The sequence below is a fragment of the Ceratina calcarata genome, unplaced genomic scaffold (genome assembly GCF_001652005.2).
Source record: "Ceratina calcarata isolate Rehan_Ccalc_2016 unplaced genomic scaffold, ASM165200v1 scaffold334.2, whole genome shotgun sequence".
NCBI classification, from domain to species: Eukaryota; Metazoa; Arthropoda; class Insecta; order Hymenoptera; family Apidae; genus Ceratina; species Ceratina calcarata.
This window is the reverse complement of record NW_017156169.1, coordinates 341,182-354,620: the sequence shown is the minus strand read 5'-3', so window position 1 is coordinate 354,620 and position 13,439 is coordinate 341,182. Positions and strand designations below refer to the sequence as shown.

At 45.3% G+C, this 13,439-nt stretch overlaps 1 protein-coding gene across 1 annotated transcript in view; it reads left to right on the top strand.

The window, feature by feature from the left end:
- Window positions 1–13,433, top strand: part of LOC108624865 (T-box transcription factor TBX20) — a gene marked incomplete at its 5' end in the record, with an annotated part of 37,296 nt that extends 23,863 nt beyond the window's left edge. The window contains one exon of the mRNA XM_018024434.2: window positions 12,669–13,433. Within this exon, the coding sequence (XP_017879923.1) occupies window positions 12,669–13,164 (496 nt within the window). The remainder of the gene's footprint in view (window positions 1–12,668) is intronic.
- Between the last annotated feature and the right edge of the window lie 6 nt (window positions 13,434–13,439).

Below are 13,439 nucleotides of genomic sequence, written 5' to 3'. Positions count from 1 at the left end.
GCATAAGTAAGAGAATATTTCGAATCGAGCTGGATAAATTTCGTTTACGTGAACCGGAAAGTCGTGGAGGAACGTCTGTCATTTAGAATCGTCGTAGGAAATTCGGAACGTGAATCAGATGAATCATTACGAGGCGAGAGGACTCGTCCCGAAACGATTATTCGCCTCGTTCGGGTTCGATTAACCGTCGCGGCTACTTGAACGAGTGCGAAATACGCCCACTAAATCGTTAACGCACCGGCCACCGTCGATACCCGCGTCGCACTTCAAGGTTTTATGCAAATGACCCGACTCTATATATAGGGACACGCACGCGTGTGTGTTCCGGCGCGCGAGCGAGCGGGGGGGAATCGATAACGACTACCCAATAAAGTCGTCTTCTCTCCGGTTCCGTTCTGTTCCATTCCGCGGCTGGTGGCTCGGCTCTCCTGATATCGAACGCTGTACTCGGTTCTCGTATCCGTAATATGTTTATTTATTTTTTCCTCGCCTTTCGGTATCGCGTACGATCGCCTCGCGGCGTGTCGCGCCAGCGCGTCTGTCTACATTGTGCACCTGCTCCAGAGGGATCGTGCAAACGATGCGATTAAATAATTTGTTCGCTCGTAATGGAGTAATAATTAAAAGATTTTAGGGCTACCGAGAATTCTGCTGGTCCAATTAAAAAACTCATTAACGACGTACGGCTACGACGCGGAATATACTTTACGCGGTAATGGGCGTTATTAGCGCGAACGAGATTTCACGAAGAACGCGTCCAGTTCACAATTCCAGCGCATTTTGTTCTCGCGAAAAATAAGCAATAAGTGGATTTATGCGCTTTTAGGAAAATTGGATTACACTGAATTACTCCCTGGCATGTCGACTTCGAATAACTCGCAAGAATATTTGTCATACGTTTTAAAGCATTTGAAGAAGACGTATTTCAATGGAAACAACACGAAAGTCCACCTGGAAAAGGAATTAAATATTGCAATATGCACTCTGTTTTTTTATATTTTCTACATTTTACATTACACGCAGTGTTTACGTTCCTTGCATATTCACTTTTCTTATAAATGCATAACATGTGCAGTCTAATAATAGTGTAACGATGATACGATGCAAGGATACGATGGGAGTGCATACGCGGTTTTAGAAAGAACGTTTTATGCAGAAATACTGGAGTCGTTCTCCGAAGACGATGTTCTCGGTCCGGCGCGGCGGTAATCACGTGCAAATCGGAGGCGTGTCCGGGCTCAAGCGGAAAGTCCTTCTGCGGCCGCTAATGCGTTCCCCGCGATCATCGGCGCGCTTCCGAGAACGGGCACAGGGCGTGTTTCGAAAGTTTTCGTGAAACGTCAAAACGAGGCGAAGACGTTGAACCTGTCGCCGCGACGGATCGCCGCGGCCTTCCCCCCTGCGTCCCTCTCTCTCTCACGGAACTGTTTGTAGAGGGCAGAAATAAATTCTTGACGAAATTCTTAAAGAGACGGACAGCGTTTATGCCCGGTCGATCGACCACGCTTTAATGACACGGCAGTTTGGTGAGGACGATCGTTTCGAAATCACTGTCCGGTCTAACACGACCCTCCTCAAATCAGCACCTGCCTAACCGAGATCACGAAAAATCTTGCTCAGTCATTCCATTCGGCTCGACTCGACGCCACTCAACTCGTACACAGTCACTAGCTTAGATGAAGCCCGATGATCGTTGGTGCTGTTAGTCTTTAGCTAGGTCAGTCCCTGTTTACGAAATTTTACAGAAAAGTCTACAGGCTGATGTAGGGGGGACGATCATCGACGAAGGAAAGCGACGATACTTCACGTTCGTCTTACAAACCACTTTGCATTAATTATATTTGAAGAATTCCTATGTCGCGTATTTTTAGATAGAAGGAAATTAAAGAAATGATTATGAGTTACCTAAAAATTGTCGAGACATTTAATTCTTATAATCTGATAATTCTGATATCTTTGTTCGCCTATAATATTCGAACTGAACAGTCTACAAGATAAGAATTATTTTTTTGATACTGAATAATGAGAAAAATAATGAATGTCATAATTTTTGTGAAGTGTCGCTGATGTCATCTGTCTCCAAATCATTACGGCGCACGCTAAGACCTTTGTTTTTAAATGGTAGTTATTAGCAACATGGTGTTCTTCAGCCACCGAACTTCTCCATGCCTTTCGTCGTCGATTCGCGTTACTCTTGTTGCCGCTGTGTTCTCCGTCCTTGTTCATCCATTTGGCAGTTTGATAATGCAGCCAGCTAATGGGTCAGAGAGACTTTGGGCATCGGTTAGAGCTGTCCGAGGGTTGATGCTGCTAGTTCCGTCGGTGGACGCGAAACGAAGGAACGAGGTAACGGTCGCGATCTTTCTCTCGCGGACGTTTCTCGAGGGAGAACGATAAAGACGAGAAAGGAGGGGTACGAGGGAGAGAGGAAGGGCGAAAGTTTGCCAGGGGAAAAAGAGGAAGAAGAAGGCCGGAGCGGCAGCGGTAATGACAGGCCGTCCGCTCTCGAAGCTAATATAGATGAATGCCCTGCCCTCCTTGCCCTCCGGAACCAACGCGAAGAGATGAACGTGGAATCGCTCTCTTTCCCTTCTCTTTCCACGCCGGCATCTGTCCTCGTATTCCACCGAATCTTCTTTCCTCTATTCTCGACGAATGACCGCCAGTCAACGATTTCGACGTTTTCGTTGAAATCAAAGAAGTACGCGAAAGCTCCGTCTGATTCCCTAAGTTCATCCCTTAAGGGGGTAGATAGTCTCATTGATAAGCCAGAATGTCAATGATATCTACAAAATTGGGTAAAAATATAATTTTCCGGTACTACACTTTTCATTCTCATACAAGAAGCCTTTCGTCATTGTATTGGAAAGTTTTTTAGATCGTTAGATACTCCTTTGGAAAGAAGAAAGTTAAATCTAGTGTGTTCGATCATAATTAACTCAGATCATGCTGATATTTAGTAATTGAATAATAGATAAAGAGATTACAATGCCTTTGTTTCTTTTTTTATATTCAAAGGAGATTCTGAATGATATCGAGCCAGATTTAATTTTTGTCTTTTCGAAAATGTACGAAGACGATCTAAACGAACTAAAAATGTATAGTCCCACAGACCCATATTTTAAACCAGAGCAGAAAATGTCAAAGATTTAGAATATTCGCGTGACTAGTCTTGCTTCTGAAATCGAGTCTTCCTCTTCCTTGAAATATCTCAAAAGTGATGCTTTTCTTAAATGCTGGCAGATTGGAATCAACCAGGTGGACAGTTAGCTTTACTTGCCACCGTGCCAAGAACATTAAATTATTTAAAGAAACCATATGTATCACATTTACGATTGCATGTGTCATCGGGTCTAAGAGAGTTCATGAATGATAAGTTGTACATTGTATTATTTAATTCAAGAAAAACATGCATCCCTAGAATTTAGAAGAAATGCTATTCGACCAGCGCGTACTTCATTTTCATACTTCGTGCAGTGTTTTCGAGTAAGCGCGGACGGTGTCTCGCTTTCAGTGAAACGTTTTTCGCGGTGTTCGAGGCAATTTCGAATTTCTCGCGGCAGCTGCCAGTAAATTTGAACCTGCGAGGCAAGATCAGAAACGAAGAAGGGGAAAGGTAGAAGAGAGAGCGAGAGAGAGAGGAAAGGGCGAGGAGCACGTTTTTATAGATGGTTCTTAAATTTTCGCAGTTACCGTAATATCTTTATAACAACGATTTCGGGGCTTTTTGCGGGGCACGTATGCGAACGGGTGTGATGACGGTGTCGGCGGGAGAGAGACGGGAAACACGGCAAGAGGTAACCGTGGAGGAGAGGACGGGCCGCGCGGGAGATAGAGAACACGGCAGAGGAGGGTGAGGGCCGAGGGTGCGAGAAGAAGGGCGAAAGGGCCGGAGGGGCATCTATCTATCAGCGGCGGCGTGAAGTGGGCGGGAGCATGCGCCGTATTGCCCCGTAAGGCCGCTCTCTCATTAACTCCGGACGCCGCCAGAGCCGCATCCGTGCAGCCGAACACGACTGCCCTTAACCACCGCCGAGCTGGACCGCGCCGCCGCCGCCGCCGCCGCCGCCGCGCGTTCCTTTGCACTTACACTTACGGAATGATCGTTCTCTTCGATCGAAACACGCCCTTTCCCCATCCCTTGTAGCACGCGATGCCCTCATGGCCACCCCATTATTGTCCGGATGTCACCAGAACTCCTGCGGTTCTATCAGAATTTTCTAATTTTCACTTTACGTCTCAGAGAGTCTCCTGGTTCTGTCCGGAACCAGTAAATGAATCAAACAATATTTCTGTTATAAAAACTAGTGCACAGTATGCATAAAACACGAAAGTAAATAAAAAAATTGAAGAAAATATAATAACATAATTCACACGTGTTTTGGCCAAGGAGATTAATAATTATAATCCTTTATGATTTATACGATGCCTCATATTCTCGTGAAACGCAGCAATGAATCGATCTCTTTAACTGAGAACACGCGACTGGAACATGTCGAAATCTAATCATCGTTTGTCTGTCTCCATTATCGCTTACGTGAGATAACAGCTCGTTAACATCTCAACTTTCACGTATACAGCTAATGTGCTGCGGTATTAGGTGGTTAGAGAGTAGACTCTGATAGCAGCGCGATAAGACAGAATGTCAATGTTTCCCACTGAATTTAGCGAAAGTATAAATTCACGCAATTCGATTGTTCGTCGTTGTTTCTCAGAGAATCAAGACTAGTATGCTCTAAAGTGAAGCAAAAATAGTAGTTACATATGTTTGGACTTCAAGTAATTTTATATTAAAGAGATATTATTCTGAGTGAAATAAGTTACTCTTTTACCTCTTACTGTTAATTCAATTTGGCTTGTCAATTCAAAAATTTATCAACAAGTGTTAGAAAAATGATTATGCTAGCCTTTTAAGGGAGCTGCCCCTGTCGAATTCCAATGATATAAATAGATAACGTTTCGCAATGACGAAAGTGAAATTGGGAAACCGCGGACGGACGTGTAACCGGTGGCAGTGGCTGTCGCGTTTTCATACAACCTCGAGACAACCGTACGAGGGTGGAGAACATGGAAGAGCAGAATAAAGGAAGGTGTAGAAACGTTGAACGCTAGCGCTGGTCCCGTACGCTATATCGACTCGGTATATCCAACACGTCAGGGTCATTACCGGATCATTACCTTCCATACCTACCGTGCGACGACGATGATGGGTCGAGGCACCTCGGAGCCGAAGAAGTGCGAGGCCTCGCAGCGGTGTACGCGCTCAGCTCCGCTCCGTTTCGGAGAGACCCACTCACACTCGCGTGCTACCCGCCGTACGCTCGGGCTCGTACGTACGACCGGCCGGCACTCACACACCGTTGAAAGCTGCTCGTATCCGTCGACGAACACAGAGAGAAACCGGGGCCCGATCGCGCGTCGGACCGCTCGGCGGCAGCCGGGTAAATTACAGGCTCGACCGTATTTTGCGTTGTTTTGTTGTTTTTCAACGCGCCGAAAGGAAATGAGCGAGCAAACGCGTCACGCCACCCCGAACCTGCTAATTTCTATTCATATTTTATGGCTATTAATTTCTTCACTGTTACACTCGCTCTTTCTCCCTGCTCCTTTCTCCCTCCGTCTTGCATCGCCTCCCCGTCCTATTCCACGTTCCTCGCCTCGCTTCTTTCGAATCTTCTTTACCCGTATTTCAGTGCGATCGCTTCGCCGCCGTTTCTCATTTAACCTTCCTCTTTTTCTGCCGCACCGTTCGCTCTCGAGCTCCTCTCTCTACCCTCCCTTCTTCTCAGCTTTTTCAACTATATCTCGCTCTCGTTCATTCCACTCGCGTTTTCTTTGCCGTTTTCTCGCTACCGTTATCGGCGTCAGATTTTACGTACATTCTTACAAACGAGCCTTAGATATATCATAGCGGATAAATTCCATCATTTTTCTATAGTTCCACTGAGGGATGGAACTGCAGTATGAGTCCTGCCATTAAAATCGTATCTCGAGCTTCCCCTATTCTCGTCACCGAGATGTCGCAAGGGGTGCGGAGTACGTTCCCTAGATCGTTTTCGTCGGAGGGAAGAGGGAAGAAAGAGAGCGAAGCCGCTCGATGAACTACCTTCAGCCATCAGTGGGGTGTAACCTATTATTATCTACCACTTACCTAATGCCCTGTGTCAGCCTGAGGGTAGGCGGAGAATAACAGGCTCCCCGTTCGATGGAATCCCCTCCGCGCGCTAATATCGCAAGTTCCGCGTCGAGCCGTTTCGTCGAAACTACGCTGTTCTACCTACTACTGAAAACGCTTTCCCATCCGATTTTCCTGTCCGCTTCTGTTTTAAACACTAAATGCAACAGGCAAATGACCGTTTCTAAAGTCTATCTTTAAGAAGAGTACGAAATTATGTGCATTACTAACACTGTAATTATTATTTAAGTACCAATGTAGCACCATTGAAGTATTAATGCCAATATTAAATTGTATCCAAGCATAAAAAATATAGTTATAGCACATTAGTGCTAAACATTGTATAGTATTTTCAATGATGGAATTTAATTTATATTTCGAATTTGCCTGCACGACAAAAAGTGTGAATCATTTTGAACCTAATTCGTAGCTTAGAATTCTTGACAGTCTTGAGAGTTTTGAATATCTAAATCAATGGATTTGAAGCTCGTTTAGTCATTGAAAGACCTTTTAGTTTCACATATTCCTCTCCCTATTCTATAAAAATCCAAGATTCTACTTTCTACTGTAATTTGATTCTAATAAAAAATTGTTTACGAATCAAAGGCGTTACGAGGAGCGTTTCAGAGCCGGAAAGAGGAAAGTGGCTCGCGTGAGAAACTAGGGAATTCTTTCAGAACAGTTTCTCGGAGACTCCTGCTCGCAGAGGTCGAGTACTCTTTCCGGCAGGTTGGTTCACCAAGCCAGAACGCGAGGCCACGCAAAATAGCTCGCGTCTCCCGCGGTCGACGGGCTTCGGTGATCCAGGGAAATGGCAAGGAAAAAGTTTGAGACACGCGAGTTTTGGAGCCAGTCGCTCACGCCCTGATCTCTGTTCATGATCTTAGAACGGGAAGACAAAAGCAGGAGACAGGCATGGTTGGGATAGAAACGAAATTCCTGCCATTAAAATCGTATCTCGAGCTTCCCCTATTCTCGTCACCGAGATGTCGCAAGGGGTGCGGAGTACGTTCCCTAGATCGTTTTCGTCGGAGGGAAGAGGGAAGAAAGAGAGCGAAGCCGCTCGATGAACTACCTTCAGCCATCAGTGGGGTGTAACCTATTATTATCTACCACTTACCTAATGCCCTGTGTCAGCCTGAGGGTAGGCGGAGAATAACAGGCTCCCCGTTCGATGGAATCCCCTCCGCGCGCTAATATCGCAAGTTCCGCGTCGAGCCGTTTCGTCGAAACTACGCTGTTCTACCTACTACTGAAAACGCTTTCCCATCCGATTTTCCTGTCCGCTTCTGTTTTAAACACTAAATGCAACAGGCAAATGACCGTTTCTAAAGTCTATCTTTAAGAAGAGTACGAAATTATGTGCATTACTAACACTGTAATTATTATTTAAGTACCAATGTAGCACCATTGAAGTATTAATGCCAATATTAAATTGTATCCAAGCATAAAAAATATAGTTATAGCACATTAGTGTTAAACATTGTATAGTATTTTCAATGATGGAATTTAATTTATATTTCGAATTTGCCTGCACGACAAAAAGTGTGAATCATTTTGAACCTAATTCGTAGCTTAGAATTCTTGACAGTCTTGAGAGTTCTGAATATCTAAATCAATGGATTTGAAGCTCGTTTAGTCATTGAAAGTCCTTTTAGTTTCACATATTCCTCTCCCTATTCTATAAAAATCCAAGATTCTACTTTCTACTGTAATTTGATTCTAATAAAAAATTGTTTACGAATCAAAGGCGTTACGAGGAGCGTTTCAGAGCCGGAAAGAGGAAAGTGGCTCGCGTGAGAAACTAGGGAATTCTTTCAGAACAGTTTCTCGGAGACTCCTGCTCGCAGAGGTCGAGTACTCTTTCCGGCAGGTTGGTTCACCAAGCCAGAACGCGAGGCCACGCAAAATAGCTCGCGTCTCCCGCGGTCGACGGGCTTCGGTGATCCAGGGAAATGGCAAGGAAAAAGTTTGAGACACGCGAGTTTTGGAGCCAGTCGCTCACGCCCTGATCTCTGTTCATGATCTTAGAACGGGAAGACAAAAGCAGGAGACAGGCATGGTTGGGATAGAAACGAAAACTTTCAGATATTAAATTATCTCAACATTTTTAAATAACATTATAAATAGTTTCTGCTTCCAGACTTACAATTAGTTTCCATATTAATGAAAATATTAAAGTTTACAATTAATCTGCAATTTTTACATGCATTTATATAAAAATAAAGAATGTATATAAATATTAAGATTACTAATTACACATAATTACGCATAAATAGGCAGAGTTTTCAAAGAGTGGACAAAATCTTAAATTAAAATTCGTCTTTTAAATGAACATCATAAAAGTTTTATGTTGTGAAAAAATATTTAATCCGCGCAGATTTATCTTGAATAAGTTCTCACAATGTATAATATTTGATACAAAGATTGCACACTTTATAATATCTGCTGATTTTATTAAACAGTCTTGAGAGAACGAATTACAATTACTAAAAGGCAAGACTCATTAAATACAAAATATACGATATCAATAATAAGAGAATATAATTGTTTCCTTATTTAATCACTGTGTATATTACATACTGTGTAAAGACAGGAAGAGTCAATAAAAATAATCATAAAAGGATTAACTATGTTCTCAATTCATTTAGAACTGTTTTATTTATACAATTCTTACGTTTGATGGAACTCATTGAAATAATGAAATTTTCCAATCGGATCATTAAGATGATAGTTCTTATTGGTTTATTCTACGTGTCACAGTGGAATAAAATATAATAAGCTTGATTGAAATAACACTTGAAAACGTTTGATTAAGTTTAATGACACAGACGTAATATTCGACGTTTCATTAGGTGAGGAAAAAATGTCGATAGTAATTATGGGAATAAGTCAGGAGGAGGAAGAGGAGGAGGAGGAGGAGGAGGTGATCGGTATAAAAATGATATTAGAATGGCTGGAATAATAATTGTCGTAGAGTTGTTTATAGATCGGCGACGGTCGGTGGGTCTAAGCCGCGGACGTGGTGGACACTTTAATGGTTAACGTCGGTGGCCTCTAATTAGAACGTATCGAGCGTAACCGCGCCATTACTGGAGAAAACGCGGACTCGTCGGATCGACGAGGAATATTTATTGGCCGGTGTAACAATTACGGGAGGGCCGGGCATAGCACGAATAGCAATAGGCGACCGCCTCGGGGCCCGCCGCGCCACTCGTCCTGGCGAACGACTGTAATTAGGGCTTTTATTGTCTGTACATAAGGAAGCTTTATGAAAACATTAAGGATATAATTCAAGGCCGGGAGGCTACGCCGCACCGCCGCGGCGTCGTGAATTGCAACCAGGGTTAATGCGTATAGAGAGACTCTCTGCTGCGTCATTTCCGCTTAGCGTATACAGGTGCAACGACGGATCCCCGAGCATACGTGTACTTACTTACCTACTCTTCCATATCGTATTTATCGCTAGGCTCCTCGATCGGATCTCGTCAGATTTTTGGTACTTCGTCTACTCTTCTAGATCGAAGATAAAAGAAATCCATTTATAGCTTCTACTGTACTTACGTTTGACCGCTTGTGCGAGCATCACGTTTAACTATGGTATCTTCAGTTGACCATTGATCGGGATGCTTGATTGACTCGTTGGTCATCTTCGAGGTAGGAATCCTGTGAATCGTAGATGTGCGGAATCTACGATTGGCCGATAGGTATTAGCTGTCGACTAATAGAGTTCAGCGGTTTGACAGCGATATTTTAAAAGGATCGAGGAAAAGGAATAGCCGGTGCGGCGGTGTGTGGTCCGGCACGTTCGAGCCGGACGGCGATTAGCCCCGGGCCCCCCTAATCCCTTGCCTTTTTCAGTCAGGACTCGGGACTCGTTTCTTCCTGCCCGTTTCGCTCTTCCTTCTTCCCTTCCTTCCTCTTTTTCCCTCTTCCTCAGATCGTCTACTCTCTCTCTCTCTCTCTCTCTGTCTCTGTCTCGTCGTCCTGTCAGAGGTGTCTCAAATGCGAGCCACGCTCCTCAAGACGAAATTCGAGTAATCCAGATCTCGATGAGCGCACGTCGCGTCGCACAGTAGCGGCTTTTAAAAGTTGTTCACCCCTTCGTCGGCCTTCGCGTCGTTTCGGTGCGTTCGCCACGCGGTGGTCCAGAATTTGCCGTTCCCGACTCTCGGAACGAACGCGGCAACGCGATCGCATAAACGCGTCTGTCTCTCTTCCAGTTTCTCCGCGTCCTCCGGTGTCGCGTTACCCCGCTAAGCGGTGTAGTCGGCTGGTAACCGAGAAGTGCTCACCGGACCCATTGTTCCTCTTTCACCTTTTTACATCTCCTTCGTGTTCTCCCGTTTCTCCTTTTCTTATACGCGATCGTCGATTTTTTTTTCACCTTCCGTTTTTTTCTACACATCGTCAGATGATTTGAATCATCTCAGGAATTGTCAGTCTATTCTAGATTTGCATTTATCAGGTTTATTCCTTTTTTTTTGTCACCGTCAGCCCGACTACCTGAATTAATTTCGATTATCAGAATGTTACGTACACGTTGAGACTGGGATTCCCAGTTGTTTGGTATTCGTTACCTCCTCGAAGCTATCGCGTCCTCGTTCCGCTTCACGATCGCAGTTCCGTTCCGCGTTCATCGCATAATGGACGATTTTACGACGGTTTACGATCCCTTGTGCAACGAACGACAGCTAGGCAGGTTGCCCGCGTCAACGAGAGGTCGAACCCGGTTCCCCGTTGGGATTAGGACCCTCTCTCTCCCCCCGTGTAGATCGTGTATGTATAGCATAGAGAACGAGGGATTCCGCGGAATGACGCCGGGTGGCAACCGTGAAAGAGAATCCCCAGACGTCTCGGAGGTTTCTCCTGGCTTTCGAGGAACAAGGATGATCGATAGGAGGTATCATCGTCGAGCGGGCCGCGGTGAAATTATCCTACGAGCCGAGAGAACTGCTGGTATCAGGTTTTCTTTCAACCACTCAACGCGACCGTCTGCTGCCTACCGAATTCTCGGCCCGTCCATCGACCCAGATCGTTTTCTTACAATTAGGGTGGTCGACGCCACAGAGAACCTCTTATTCTCTTGCTTATTAAAATATTTATTCCTATTGAAAAAGTAAAACCTGGAGAAGTCGAGTGTAGAATTAATAATAGTAAGTAATAAAAGGAGAATAGAAAGTCTGACGAGAACATATAAAATTTGGACATTTATTATATCTGAGAATTAAGAATTCTCGAGTTTTCAGCCTCACGTGAAGCTTCGTATTTGTACGCAGTACTCAGGAATCTTCTTATTTTCTTTACTAATCATTTATTATTATACGACTCGATGAAACTCGTCTGGCGCAGGTTCATCCGTTTCTACTTTCTGAAAACAGTAGCCGAAGCAGAAAATAATGTACGGATGGCAGAACGTCAAAGAGAGAAATCCCAGAGGCTTTAGGCTCGCTGGCGGGCCACAATGAGGTCTTAATCATTGAGATGGTCTCGGCGATAATCGCACGGTGTTTACGTACCGCTCCACTCCCGCGCGCGCGCGCGCTCGCTCGCGCTGCGCGCATAATCACGAAAGTAGGAAATGACGGTGCAACGTGTGCACGATTTCGCAATGATACCGACCATTAATTATCGCAGATATCACGCGAACCTCGCGAAGCCAGAGACGACGCCGCGCCGCGCGCCGCCGGCCCGTTTTCATCCGCGGCGAAGCCAATAATTCGCTCGTTAGCGTCCTGCCATTCGCGGCGACGCGGCCCGATCGTACCGTGTCGGTTACAATCGGCCGTAATTAACCCTAATTAAGCATCGCGTCTAATGCACGAAATCATCCATCACGCGGCGGCTCACGGACGTGCGCGACCGAGGGGACGTAACGTCAATGAGAGAACGTCGCGTCGTCTTAATTATCCGCGGGCACCGCGCCGCGCCGCGCCGGCCTTCCTTTCCCAGCTCGTTTTCTCTCCTTTATCCGCGTGAAATCTCATCGATTCATTCCCTCCTTTTAAACGCCACTTAATGCCGATAACGTCGATCGGTTAATCACGGGGACGCGCCTCGCTCTGTCTTATGTATCTCTGATTCTTATCATTGTCTTCTCTCCCCTCTATCGCTCACAGATTCGACGTGTTTCTTCCGAAAGCCGTGTACGACTTGAAAGACAATGGCAACGTTATTCCCACTATCATAAGAATTATCATAATGAAGAAATATTTGACTAGATTCAGGTGGTGTTAAGCTGTCCCATGTGTAATGAGATACGATGAAAATGATAGAGACATAAAATAGACGATTAGGAACATTGCCAACTTTTCGAATATGATTTTAATTCATCTCGCCTGTAAGGCACGATGACACGTTTATACTATCCTGTACATAGATTTTCAATACAAAAATATCTTATATTTGCAGTATTTAATTTATTTTTAAACCCAACAACTACCTTCAGTCTTTCACTACTAAACGTTCTCCATTTCGCTTTCGCTGATTACAGAGATCCGATGGAATTGATGGAACAGCAATTGGTAAGATGCGGAGTAGCACCGGTCCGGTTGTACGAACATCTCGCGATGTCATCTCCGGCGGCTGCTGCCGCTGCAGCGGCCGCGGCTGCGGCGGCACTGGGTGCTCAACAACAGCAGCAACAACACCACCAGCAATCGCAGCAACAGCAACAGGCACAGTCGCAGCACGAGAGTTCGCACGCGTTGCCTCCGTGGATAGCTCCCCCGACGCTTCTCTATGGAACCGTTGGCCAGCCGCATCCGGGAACGAGACCAGCTACCGGATCCACGTCGCCGTATCCGGCTGCAGCAGCCACGGCGACGTTTCCTTACCCCGCGGCGTTGCCCTGGCCCTGGCAGCCGCCACCCGTCGCCATGATCTCGCGAAGATCTTCGCCACCGACTGCTTCTCTTAGGTACACCCCATATCCACCACCGGCGAGCACGCCACCGCCCTTAAGAGCCCGGCCGGCCACCCCTAATTAGCGACCCATCTTGCCTAACGCGTGATAGAACAGGTTTGTTTAAACTAAAACGGAATTTTTATGATTCCTTGATAAGACATGTGGTACGCTAGGATCGTTTCTGAAAAAACAGCAGTCACCCACTTGTAGCATGTCTGTGTCTTGTATCATTGTTGCGTGTCGTCATGAACGGAAAAGCATCGATTTACATCCCCGTTTATGAATCTTCAGGGGCTGAGATTGTCATGTAATTATTAAAGATTTCGGTAATAAATTTTTAATGTTCTTCTCTGTTTT